Source organism: Salvelinus namaycush, chromosome 29 (genome assembly GCF_016432855.1).
Source record: "Salvelinus namaycush isolate Seneca chromosome 29, SaNama_1.0, whole genome shotgun sequence".
Lineage (NCBI taxonomy): Eukaryota > Metazoa > Chordata > Actinopteri > Salmoniformes > Salmonidae > Salvelinus > Salvelinus namaycush.
In genome coordinates this window covers 22,842,484-22,856,985 of record NC_052335.1, presented here as the reverse complement: position 1 = coordinate 22,856,985, position 14,502 = coordinate 22,842,484, and the positions used below count along the sequence as shown (strand labels likewise).

General features: G+C 40.4%; 1 protein-coding gene across 1 annotated transcript in view; it reads right to left on the bottom strand.

Annotated features, from left to right (window-relative positions):
- The window catches only part of LOC120024070 (receptor-type tyrosine-protein phosphatase kappa-like), a 196,268-nt gene extending 188,511 nt beyond the window's left edge, over nt 1–7,757 (bottom strand). The window contains exon 1 of the mRNA XM_038968181.1: nt 7,586–7,757. Within this exon, the coding sequence (XP_038824109.1) occupies nt 7,586–7,658 (73 nt within the window). The 5' untranslated portion in view covers nt 7,659–7,757. The remainder of the gene's footprint in view (nt 1–7,585) is intronic.
- Nucleotides 7,758–14,502: the final 6,745 nt, after the last annotated feature.

Below are 14,502 nucleotides of genomic sequence, written 5' to 3'. Positions count from 1 at the left end.
GCGGGCGATTCCCTGATCCACCTCTACGCAGACGACACCATTCTGTATACTTCTGGCCCTTCCTTGGACACTGTGCTATCTAACCTCCAAACGAGCTTCAATGCCATACAACACTCCTTCCGTGGCCTCCAACTGCTCTTAAACGCTAGTAAAACCAAATGCATGCTTTTCAACCGTTCGCTGCCTGCACCCGCACGCCCGACTAGCATCACCACCCTGGACGGTTCCGACCTAGAATATGTGGACATCTATAAGTACCTAGGTGTCTGGCTAGACTGCAAACTCTCCTTCCAGACTCATATCAAACATCTCCAATCCAAAATCAAATCTAGAGTCGGCTTTCTATTTCGCAACAAAGCCTCCTTCACTCACGCCGCCAAACTTACCCTAGTAAAACTGACTATCCTACCGATCCTCAACTTCGGCGATGTCATCTACAAAATAGCTTCCAATACTCTACTCAGCAAACTGGATGCAGTTTATCACAGTGCCATCCGTTTTGTTACTAAAGCACCTTATACGACCCACCACTGCGACCTGTATGCCCTAGTCGGCTGGCCCTCGCTACATGTTCGTCGTCAGACCCACTGGCTCCAGGTCATCTACAAGGCTATGCTAGGTAAAGTGCCGCCTTATCTCAGTTCACTGGTCACGATTGCTACACCCACCCGTAGCACGCGCTCCAGCAGGTGTATCTCACTGATCATCCCTAAAGCCAAAACCTCATTTGGACGCCTTTCCTTCCAGTTCTCTGCTGCCTGCGACTGGAACGAATTGCAAAAATCTCTGAAGTTGGCGACTTTTATCTCCCTCAACAACTTTAAACATCTGCTATCCGAGCAGCTAACCGATCGCTGCAGCTGTACATAGTCCATCGGTATATAGCCCACCCAATTTACCTACCTCACCCCCCATACTGCTTTTATTTATTTACTTTTCTGCTCTTTTGCACACCAGTATCTCTACTTGCACATGATCATCTGATGATTTATCACTCCAGTGTTAATCTGCTAAATTGTAATTATTCGATTTATTGCCTACCTCCTCATGCCTTTTGCACACATTGTATATAGATTCTCTTTTTTCTACCATGTTATTGACTTGTTTATTGTTTACTCCATGTGTAACTCTGTGTTGTTGTCTGTTCACACTGCTATGCTATATCTTGGCCAGGTCGAAGTTGCAAATGAGAACTTGTTCTCAACTAGCCTACCTGGTTAAATAAAGGTGAAAAAAAAAAAAAAAAAAAAATGTAGGGTAATCAACGAATGCTGAGTAAGAGAGAATTCCTGCTGCTCATCTCGTTCATAGTGACGAGTTTAGGATTTGTATTTTTCCCTTTTTATTTTTTGACGGGTGTTGTACTATCATTTTAATTTATGTTTGGGATGGTGGGGAGGGGTACTTTTGGGGGGGGGGGGGTTTATAATTTTTTATTCAGATGTTTTGTTCATGCTGCCCCTCTCTCAATCTCTTTTTCATTTGATTTCTCCTCTTATACGGATTAATGTCTAGTTCAACAACAAGTCAAGATGGTACTTTAGGGCTTCCAATCAGACTGGTGACATGGACCATTTGCGGTTATGGGGGACAAATTAAGCGCTCCAGAGTATTTTCACATCTGAAGAGCCTGAATACTGATATCGCATTTCTTCAAGAAACGCACCTATGTGTTAACAACCATACTAGGTTGCGTAAAGCATGGGTTCGACAGGTTTTTCATTCTAATTTTAACAGAAAAGCCAGGGGAACAGCAATAGTGATTCACAAACGAGTACAGTTTTCACCCTCACAGATAATTTCAGATCCTGGAGGACGTTATACAATAGTTAGTAGCACCCTCTTCCAAAACCCTGTAGTACTTGCGAATGTTTGCTCCCCTAACTGGGATGACACTAGATTTATGACATCTCTTTTAGCCTCTCTCCCTAATCTTGACACCCACCGCCTCATCTTCGGCGGGGACCTTAACTGGGTTATTGAACCAAGACTTGACCGGTCTAATCTCAGAACACTTACTCCTTGCGGGATGGCAAAAGTTCTTTCTACATTCATGACCCAAATGGGTTGTGTTGATCCATGGCACTTCCTCCACCGGTCACAAAATACCTACTTTTCTCATGTTCATCAAGCCTACTCACGCATAGACTACTTTTTTAGATAGAGCCCTTCTCCCCTCAATTGAAACTACAGAATATTCTGTGATAGTGATTTCAGACCATTCCCCCCACATTCTGGACTTAGCACTTACTCCGAATGCAAAAAAACAGTCAAATTGGAGATTTAACACAACTCTATTGTCTAACAAAGAATTCTGTGACTTTATTTCGACCAATATAGATGTATTCATTCAAACAAATAAAAATGATGACACCTCCCCTTCTATTCTTTGGGAAAGTTTCAAGGCTGTGTTATGGGGAAAGATAATTTCTTACAACGCTCATTATGTCAAACAAAAAAAACTGAAACATCAGGAATTGGTGGACTCAATCTTGGAAAAAGACCGGCAATATTCAACTTTACCATCCCCTGAACTATACGCAGAGAGGCTGAAACTTCAAACTCAATTTAATCTTCTTCCCACGTACTACGAATATGGTGACAAGGCCAGTCGCCTTTTGTCACACCAATTTAAACGCCAGTCCGCATCTCATCTTCTCTCTCAGGTATATGACTCCTCCCATAATTGTACAAGTGATCCCTCTAATATTAATTCAACTTTCATGTCATTTTATTCGAACCTCTACAAATCCGAACCCCCATCAGATAATACGGCTATGGACAACTTTTTAGATAACTTGGATATCCCATCCATTGATATGGACATGAGTAAAGTTCTGGACATGAGTAAAGTTCTCTGCAACTTGATGAGATAACAAAGGGTCTAAAGTTAATGCAAAGTGGCAAGGCCCCAGGCCCTGATGGCTTCCCTGTTGATTTTCATTTGAAAAAATCTGATCAACTCAGCCCATGACTATTAGATATGTTCACCGACTCATTATCACAGGGCCACACAAGTCATAGACTGTTCTCTCTGCTACTGCAAGGCAAGCGGTACCGGAGCGCCAAGTTTGGGTCCAAAAGGCTCCTGAACAGCTTCTAACCCCAAGACTGCTGAACAGTTCATCAAATGGCTACCCTGACTATTTGCATTGACCCCCTTTTTATTTGCACTGACTTTCTTGCACCAGCTCTATGCACACTCACTGAACTCTACCTAGACACTCACACATACTACACTGATACTCCAACACTACACTGATACTCCAACACACACAGACTGCATACGCTCACACACATGCATATTGACGCCACACACACACTTTCACTGCTGCTACTCTATTTATTATCAATCCTGAATGCCTAATACATTTTACCCCAACCTACATGTACATATCACCTCAACCACCTTGTACATTGACTCGGTAGCAGTACTAGATCTCCTTAAACACTCCAACCAGAACAAAAAAAGCCAAAATACCAAAAATCTAATCTATCAGAGGTTTCGTTTTCTCTCCCACTCTCCTCTCAGAAAAAGTCCAGTCAGCTTTCAAAAGAAGCTTAAGGGCAGGCATCAGAATAGACCACCAGAAATGCCATTACGGATTTAATCTCCAAAATGCTGTGATGACAAAGACTGGGGATAACTGGGGTCTGAGACATTCACTGGGGCCCGGAACACAAACAATTGCAGAACATCTCTCCATGTCCCAAATACCAAGTAGACAGGAGCATGATGCATGCTCAGAGCAGAGACACACTGTCCTCCCATGCAGAGCTTCAAGTGCAACTCCACGAGGCCTTTCTTGTCTTGCGTGTTACAAAGGGCCTAGAGCCCGTGTTGTAGTGGGCCTGAACAGGAATGAAATGCTCCTATTAGTCCAGTTCAGAATACATCTGTCTGAGTGGGCACCTCCTGGGGCCAAATAAACACTTAGAGCCCAGGGCCTTGAAAAAACCACAGACATTTGATGCTGTATGGTAAAAGGGTCATTGGATGCGTTATTCAAGGAGGTAGGCCTGTGTTTAACACATCTGTCGGGTTTAAAACAAGAACAAACGTGCTTATTAATTCGTAATCCCGGGAAAAACTGGCAGACGGATAACATGCTGACAAAACATTTACAAGTGCAAGTCTGAATAAATAAATAAATAAGATAAATGATACGGAGGCTGCTGATTTTGAGGAAAACTACATTTAAAATCCATACCGTTGCAAAATCACTTGACACATTTTGTCAGGTATTGATTCACCATGCATAATCTAAAGCTTCAGAAAATGAAGGGAACAATACCTGGCTGCAAATAGATTTTGTTGAGGCTACACATAAAAAAAACATACATTTCTCTCACAGGTGCTAAGATAAGCAACTTCTCTCACTGTCGCCTAACCTGTAGTCTAATAAAACTAAGATATAAGACTCCTTGTGCTGCTCTGAGTCGTCAGCAACTTCCGCTCTTAGAGGAGTCTTATTGTTATTGAATAGAAGGGGGTAGATGTTCCTCTGTATTGCCTCACTCACTAGACCATGGTCTACCATGACCTATGTTTTACTGAGGGGGCATGGTCATTTTACAAAACCATGTTGCCTTTTTTAAACCAGACCAAGATGGAAACACTGGACAAAGCATGCAGTAAACATGTTCTTGGGAAAAGTTGTGTGCATGAAAAACTGGAAGCTGAGATGTAGTGAAGGATACCCCATTAGGCCTTGGAGCAACTGAAAATACTCACTCTCCTGTGCCCAAGTCACAAAGATCAAAGACAAAAGGTACTGGAAATAAAAGTATTACAATTAATTGTTTGTCAGATCAACCAATAAGACTGAGGTTAGGCTTGTTCTTGCTTGTGCTGACTGACCATATGAAAGCCTGAATAGTGTTCTTCTAATTAGGGGTCCATTTTGAATACATCTCACCCAGTAACAGCTGTTCCTCTCCTGCAGCGTCTACCTTTTGGTTAATGGCCATCTCTCCCAAGAGTCATTCGCACCTGATTTTCTGATAGGTGAGCAAATAAATGAGTTTGCTACTCTGTTACTTAGGCAACCACAGAGATATTACAAAGCAAATACTAAATGGTAACTGCAGATAAATATAATTTAAAAAGACTCTGTAACAACTGGAGTTATTTCATGTTATTGCACACACACATCACAACTAAATGAATGTGTGGTATTTGGCCAACTTCATGTGAACTGTAGCCAGCAAAGGTTTGAAAAGTGTCTATTTTACAAGAAAGAATCGAGTTAACCTCTTACATGCAGTGGTTTATTGTCCCAAATCGTGTGAGAGCAGAACTAGCCTTTTCTGGAGAAAGGGCCATTAACAGAGCTACAGTGAGACAGCTGCACAGAGACCATATTGCGCATTCAAGGTGGCATAGTACAACAGCCAGGAGTCATCAGGTCACATTGAATCAGGACAGGGGCTCCTGTCGAATGACAGCACAGCTTAGTAACTCACCCTTCACCGGTTGTCCCATTTGCGCTGCGGCCAGATGGAAGCAACAGAAAATATATAAGTGGATTAGCACACCGATTTGTGTCTTTTCATCGCAGAGCAGCATTGCTTTATGAAATGTAAAGTGATCTTCTAGTTCATTTCATAATCACATAATTTACGATTCAATCTCCAAAATGTGTAATTTGCCCATTTGTCATCCTGTTTTTTGATTACTCTAATGTATTAATCCATGGTTAAGACTTTCTGATGAATATAAACAGCTGTACCCCCCCCCCGTGGTGAATTAATCTGATGATGCAGGTAAGGAATGTGTGTATGCGCTTTGTAGAGAAAGACTTATAGAGGCCCTCTGTTAATCAGCAATAAAAAGGGGTATAGAGGCAGTGGCTAATGATTATGGGCTAAATATCTGAACAAATCAGATTCTTAAAGGGGCAGTGCATGAGATTTTACAGTTTCACTTTATGATACTTTTTTATTTAACCTTTATTTAACTAGGCAAGTCAGTTAAGAACACATTCTTATTTACAATGACGGACTACCGGGGAACAGTGGGTTAACTGCCTTGTTCAGGTGTGAACGACAGATTTTTACCTTGTCAGCTCGGGGATTCGATCCAGCAACCTTTCGGTTAATTACCCAATGCTCTAACCACTAGGCTACCTGCCACCACTTCCACACTATGAAGTCGAAATAACACTCTGAAATTGTGAAAATGATTATTAAAATCCCCCATTTTCTGTAAGAGCTGTTTGGGGGGGAAATCCTGGAATTTCATCCTGTTTAGGTGGAATGGAGTTTTTGGCCCAGATCATGACCTCACAATCAGATCTAGTTAATCATGACTAGTCATATTTTATTTGCATATGTATCTTCCTACTATGAAGGTGTAAGCGGGTAGGCTCTAGACGATCCTATCTGCCAATCAGGGCTATGTAAGTAAATAAATAAAAATATGTATTAACAGGCCAACAAGATCAGACTGAGCTTCATTTTTTTTAATGGCAAAAGGAGGCTCAGGGAAATACATTTTAAAATGTTTTAGTTATTTTCATGAACACAGTCATTTATTAGACATACCATGATGATACAATTTTTAAAAGACTGCATGGAATGGGTATTTCAAAAACGTGCTAATTCTTTCAAAACTAAGAGAGACAGATTGCAATGCAGATGAGAGATCAATTATTAAAAATAAATCCGAAGTGATTGGGACTTCGAGGAAATTGAATTTACATATATTTAAAATGACAGATAGCATTTCACAGGTTTGGTTGGAATTAGCAATTTAAATGTTTATAGACAACAGGACTCCACCTCCTGCTGTTTTTCCAAGGCCCCTGGGACAAGGTATGAGAGGAGACGTCAACAGTATCGGATTTCATTTACACAAGAGAAAAAAATAATATGTTTGACCATTCCAAATAGTCTAGTAGTAAGCGTATACATTAGACTACAAGAAATAAGTCGTTTGAATTAGTGGTTTAACCATTAAAACTGGTTGTTTATTTGAAGAACTTATTGAAGAACAACAGTTTTGTCAATGAAGGTGAAAAGCATTGCGAGGAATACAAAAAGAAATGTAAACCTGAGAGTAACTTTGTAATTCTGTATTGTATGGTTCCATCTCCGTTTTTATTGTTGCTCATTACTGTACAACCATACCATGCCATATTTCAGGTAACATGATCGAAGTGTCCATACAGACCAATTCAATGTTGTGATCAAGCAGAAATCATGGATCCGAGAACTTCTCAAATATGCTACATACGGATGCATGCAACCACGAAAGGATGGTCTCAAATACTTTCGTTCAAGGACCAGTCAACATTCTGGGACGTAACCGTATATTTTGAACGCAAATTTGCTCTCTATTAGTCTATCTGCAATAAAGCCACGGCAGGAATCGGACCCGATTTAGGAGTATTGATTCGAGAAACATTCTCAGAAAGATTAACATAATTTGCAAAGGTATATTTTGCATATAACTTTTTTTCCGGATCAACAAAATGTAACAACGCACACCTTGATTTAGATTACTCCAACTCAAACATTACCACCAACTTTCCTCTGCTCCGCGTCTATAGTTTCTTTCACATAAAGGTTTAAAGATCCTTACCTGTCGTAAATTGAGCCCCAACGCTTAGAATTGAAAAGTAGAGTAGTATGAAGCCAAGTCTACACGTATCCATGTTTGTTTACAGAGTTTTTTAAGTTTTAAAGCAGTTCGAGACGCGAATTATTCCTGTGGATTCCAGCGCTCCATTCTCACCGCTTCACTCTCGCGGACAGCCTACTTTGTTTCTCCGTGAGTGGAAAGAAAGTCCATGACGTCAGTATTGTCCCCTATTCAAACGGTTCTGCTCAGACTAGGTGCTCTGAGATCGACTGCAGGCTCCCCCTAATGTCGGCAAAGCGCTATAACCGCTTAGGTTGCATGCGTCTTTTTCTCTCCAACGGAACATAAAGTGTGTCCAGTTGAATTTCGGTTGCATTAAATTGTTGATTAACCTGATTTTAATGAGTATGTTGCCTATGGAATAGTAGCTCCAAGAAATGCATTCAGTAAAAACTGAACATCACTTGTGACCCATCCACAAGGACAGTGTCACTTATCACCAATATATAATTCATAGAGAGTGGTGCACGAGTGGCACTATGTTCCACCTGTTTACTGGAGGGGGGAATCATAGATGTGTCTCATGAAAAGAAAAGGGGAGGAATTAAAGTTGCAGAGTGAGCTGTTTTGTTATTGGACGGGTAGTTTACTTGTAATAACTCAGTAGAATCCCTCTGTAGACACTATAGGGACTTGATTTGAATTGTAAATATGCGTTGCAGATTAAGCAGATATCAAACCTCGAAATCCCTGATTACAGTAGCATACCAATCACGCAACAGCAGCAATTTACTTTACTCTCCCATTAATTCATAGGAAGTACTTATCTCTATGTATTGGTCCCTTTTAGGAGACTTGAGGATGACTGCTGACAATTTGCTGCCTTCATGCCTTCATGGGTGTCAAGTCAGTCTGATAGTGACATGATAGAGAGATGTAAGGAGAGAGGAAATGTAACCTGATTGTATTTCATCTGGGCTTATAATTATACACCATGGACAGTGAGTCTGTGAGTCTGTCAGACTAGGCTTACCATACTTGATGCTCAGTTCAGCTCTGCTCCAATGAGACTCACTGACTCTTCAGTGAGGGTTTGAGAAGCAGGCCTGGCTGCCATGTAAACAGCTGAGATCAAACTGCTTCTGCATCTCCCTGCGAAGGGTGGGTGGGCCAAAGAGCCTTTGGAAGGTGCCAAACTCAGGTGTCAAAAATGTTTGGACAGCATAGTCAGCTCTGCTCTTGCAACACTTACCAAATAACCCTGCTTTGCTCTTTCTGAAACACACAGAGGAAAACTATTTGGATTGACGAATCGAGACAAAGTTTGAAAGAACGGGGAAAAGAAAGAAAGAGCCAAGCAGACAACACAGTGAATGTGTTAACGGTGCTCAAGGTTGCAGGTCAGGCCTCGGTATTCGCTAAATAAAAGGGAAAGAAACATAAACCAACTCTTCAAACATCCCTTTTGATAGAAAGAGTGTAGAGTTCTAGAGGGCTGTAGGTAGGCCATGCTCATTAAAATTGCTATTTTCCTCACTAGGAAAATTCAGACGAGCAGTCATAGATTAAATGATTTCACATCCAGTCAGCAAGCAAATATAGGCTAATGTTTGACTTTTCAATCAATTAATTGACATGAAATAATTAGTAATAAGACGGTAGTAATGAGTATTTACAGGTAGTTCAGCTGTACGGTAGCCTCAAGACTAGCTGAAGAACAGCAAATATGGGCAGGCTACTTTATTTCTGTGACGATATTCATGAGATTTGGATGGTTACTGCTTTGTTTGACATCACATGGTGCATTTCAATGGCCCTGTTTTATTTCCCAGACTGATATGCAGGCTCATGGCTATTTGAACCACTGTTTTTAAGCATGATGTGTAAAGAATGCATGGCTGGATGAGCACAACAGACCACACCCTTCAGAACGTCACAATATGTTATACACAACACAATACAGTATCATAGAATTCTCCGCCTGAAATACCACAAGGCATTTCAGCACATCATCAATGAGTTGACAATGAGTTGAATGTATACATTTGTTGTATTGTATTTATGATAATTTGGAGTAAAGTAAAATTCCTTTTATATAACAATAAATAATAAACAATAATGTGACTGAACTGATTAGAAACCGGAGCCTCCAGAGTCGCACCAAAGCAGTCCAGCTGTAAGACTTTGACACGGAAACATAAATACTCCCAGCAATAACAGCAATGTTTATGAAGAAAAGACATGTCAATGCCAACCATTTTCTCAACATCAATCTTAATCATATTCATTTCCTTTTGTCGTTTGTCGTGTTTGTTTCATCTCTAAAGTAATCTTGTTTCATATCTGTGTTTGTTGTCTTTTTACATTGCTTTTGTTTACATTCTGATGCTTTCATACCCAATCCTTATGATTACGTGGCAGGTAAGCACTATGACCAAGTATTTGCATTTTAAGGATGACATAGTGGTTGAGACAGCACCCACACACAGACACGCTAGCGTATGCATGCAGGCACAAACTTCACAACGATTGAATGAACATGTAAAGTGGTTGTTCCACTGGATATCATAAGGTGAATGCACCAATTTGTAAGTCGCTCTGGATAAGAGCGTCTGCTAAATGACTTAAATGTAAATGTATGTACATAAAAATGACAAATGTCTTAAAAGGTGTATACATGTAAACAGCATAGGGATGAATAATTACTCCCCATAGACTTGCTGGACAAGTATGTTAATGTTCTATTACAGTGACTGACTGGTGTGTTCAGACATCCAAGGAGGATGTCACAGATATGTAAAATGTTTTCACAGCAACATAAGATAATGTTTTGAGGCAATGAACATACACTAATCAAAGGATCAAGATGTTTATCTTAACAACACGGTGCTGTTGAATTTCTAAAGAAGTCTACACTTACAGTTGAAGTCTGAAGTTTACATACACTTAGGTTGGAATCATTAAAACTCGTTTTTCAACCACTCCACAAATTTCTTGTTAACAAACTACAGTTTTGGCAAGTCGGTTAGGACATCTACTTTGTGCATGACACAAGTCATTTTTCCAACAATTGTTAACAGACAGATTATTTCACTTATAATTCACTGTATCACAATTCCAGTGGGTCTGAAGTTTATATACATTAAGTTGACTGTGCCTTTAAACAGCTTGTAAAATTCCAGAAAATATGTCATGGCTTTAGAAGCTTCTGATAGGCTAATTGACATAATTTGAGTCAATTGAAGGTGTACCTGTGGATGTATTTCAAGGCTTACCTTCAAACTCAGTGCCTCTTTGCGTGACATCATGTGAAAATCAAAAGAAATCAGCCAAGACCTCAGAAAAAAACTTGTAGACCTCCACAAGTCTGGTTCATCCTTGGGAGCAATTTCCAAACGCCTGGAGGTACCACGTTCACCTGTACAAACAATAGTGCGCAAGTATAAACACCATGGGACCACGCAGCTGTCAAACTGCTCAGGAAGGAGACACATTCTGTCTCCTAGAGATTAACATACTTTGGTGCAAAAAGTGCAAATCAATCCCAGAACAACAGCAAAGGACCTTGTGAAGATGCTGGAGAAAACAGGTACAAAAGTATCTATATCCACAGTAAAACGGGTCCTATATCGACATAACCTGAAAGGCCGCTCAGCAAGGAAGAAGCCACTGCTCCAAAACCGGCATAAAAAAGCCAGACTACGGTTTGCAACTGCACATGGGGACAAAGATCATACTTTTTGGAGAAATGTCCTCTGGTCTGATGAAACAAAAATATGACTGTTTGGCCATAATGACCATTGTTATGTTTGGAGGGAAAAGGGGGGGGCTTGCAAGTCGAAGAACACCATCCCAAACGTGAAGCATGGGGGTGGCAGCATCATGTTGTGGGGGTGCTTTGCTGCAGGAGGGACTGGTGCACTTCACAAAATAGATGGCATAATGAGGTCTGAAAATGATGTGGATATATTGAAGCAACATCTCAAGACATCAGTCAGGAAGTTAAAGCATGGTCGCAAATGGGTCTTCCAAATGGACAATGACCCCAAGCATACTTCCAAAGTTGTGGCAAAATGGCTTAAGGACAACAAAGTCAAGGTATTGGAGTGGCCATCACAAAGCCCTGACCTCAATCCCATAGAAAATTTGTGGGCAGAACTGAAAAAGCGGCTGCGAGCAAAGAGACCTACAAACCTGACTCAGTTACACCAGCTCTGTCAGGAGGAATGGGACAAAATGCACCCAACTTATTATGCGAAGCTTGTGGAAGGCTACACGAAACGTTTGACCCAAGTTAAACCATTTAAAGGCAATGCTACCAAATACTAATGGAGTGTATGTAAACTTCTCATCCTCTGGGAATATGATGAAAGAAACTAAATCTGAAATAAATCATTATCTCTACTATTATTCTGACGTTACACATTCTTAAAATAAAGTGGTGATCCTAACTGACCTAAGACAGGGAATTTTTACTAGGATTAAATGTCAGGAATTGTGGAAAAACTGAGTTTAAATGTATTTGGCTAAGGTGTATGTAAACTGTAGGTGTGTATAGTGCATTTAATCACCCAGGGGAATGGAGAAAACATCCTGCTGTTGGAGGTGTAGTAAAGCCCCTTGGTGTTGGCTAAGTGTGGTGTGCACAGTCGTGGCCACAGACAGGGGGCCTTGGGGCGAAGTTGGACCAGGAACAGAGTTATATCCCCCACAACAGAGCCCTGGAGGAAATAACACAGGCATAGAAACTGGGAATCAGACACTGTGGTAGCCAGGTGCTACAGCAAAAACCAAGCCCTCTCAATTAAATCTCCAACCGTCGCTGGTTATTACAGAAAAGTACTATATGTGTTTATTGTCTTAGAATACATTTTTCTGATGTGGAGTGTTACTCAGTGCTGTCAAGTGAGTAATTAGTTAGACTTATAAATATGTAATTGGATATAGGATCATGGAACATTTATTAATTTAACCAACATTTTTGTGAAGCCTCTCTCCTTCACTTCTAGCAATGTACACCACGTATGAGTGGACGACCTCATGTCCTCAATGGCAGGTCTCCTGAAATGACTTCACCCACCTCTCTGGCTCGTAATGAAAACCAAGCCACTGTATGTTTCATCAATCACACTTGATCCAAGTCTCCAAGAACCCCCAGGAGGAGACCTGACTGACAGGTACACATAGGAGTAATAAAGAAGACTAACAGTGTCACAGAAGCGAAAAGAGAGTAGGAACACAAAGGCCTGTTGTGTAGCTTTATGTCTCTGTGTCAAGCTTTCCTTTATCAATGTAATTAATGGAGCTGTGGTATGACCCTGTGATTGCAACCCTAGCTCAGATCTAAATTAATTTGTATCGCTAAAGCATAATCTAACATTCTCAGAAATGATTGTGGCGGCATAAATGTGCTAAAAAAAAAATTTTAAACAAGAGTTATTAAAACAGTCGTAAATGCGCTCGCCTGTACTGGTACCAGACTTTACGGCAACAATGGAATTCCTGGCCAAAATTCCTTTCGACTTCCAAAAATACATGATCTTACTAGGCCTATATGCCCTTGACTTTATTGTATACCATTTATAAAACTAGACAAAGCATACTCTTTGCTCTACCCTTGATTTATTGGTGTGTGTAATGTGCTTTGTCTCTTTTTAGTTTGCCTTTTAATTGCATTGATATTGATCTAGCATTCCAAAAGTTGGGAAAGTTAACTTGTCCTTTGTAGTTCCTTTTCTGTAATTCTTTTATGTCAGCGGTGTCAATCTCTCTGATGCAGAATGGTGTCATAAGAGAAATCCAGTTCCTGTATCCTATCTGCCAATTAGCACAGCTGATTGTGAATAACAATGACCTGCTGATCTTGTAATGGGTGTGTCTGTGATGATGCTCAGACGAATTGCCTGAAATAACATTATCACGATGCTTATATACATTACAATGTGTTCCTATCCCACTGAGCACAGACGTCAATTCAACATGTATTTCAAGTTGGTTCCACTTAATTTTGTTGAAATGACGTGGGAACAACGTTGATTCAACCAGTGTGTGCCCAGTGGGATATCTCCACACAATCTACAGCACGGAGGACTGAAGGAATTGACAAAGACGGGCCTACAGCATTGGCAGGTAATTTGATGCTGAGATAAGTTGTTAGCTCTCTGCTCTTGTATTGATTTCCATCTACAGTGGACAGCGTCACAGATAGCACACTTCATTACCAAACCTTTAATCATACAGAATTCATTAAACAGCATTACTTTACAGAGAATATAAATGCTGCTCAGATAATCAAACTGTGTGAAGGAGTCACACTAGAATATGCTTTTGCATCTATAAACCTGACCATAGCAACAGCTAACGCTCATTACCCCAGTCCAGTGCAGCACCCAGAAAGATTGTGTTCTTCCAGAAGAGATCTCACATTATAGTGGAAGAGTCCAAGGTTTCCTACAATGTCTCTCTATAAGAGGCAGTCCAACTGTCCACACTTCTCATGTTCACATTGTTAATGATCTCAACCTGTCCTTTCAAAAGCTGTAGCTGATTCTCTTTTAAATGCAGCTTCTATATTCTAATATTCAAGAATATAACTGTTCCTAAATTAGAGTTTCATCACCATGACCACATACCAGGAATGAGACCATTCACATGGAATTGGTGGAGTGTGACCTGTGCAATTAATAATGCCAGAAAAACAAATTGAGTAATAGCAGTGAGAGTGATCTTACACAAAAAATGGCCAGCTCTATTTCCTATCCTGCATAATTGGAATACAGATCACTCCAAATATCAACCACAAGCCTCTAAAAGAGTGTAAGAACTACTACAATAAATTCTCAATGACCTTCATTAAGGTAAGTAAGTGTCACGTTCCTGACCTGTTTTCTCTTGTTTTGTATGTGTTTATTGGTCAG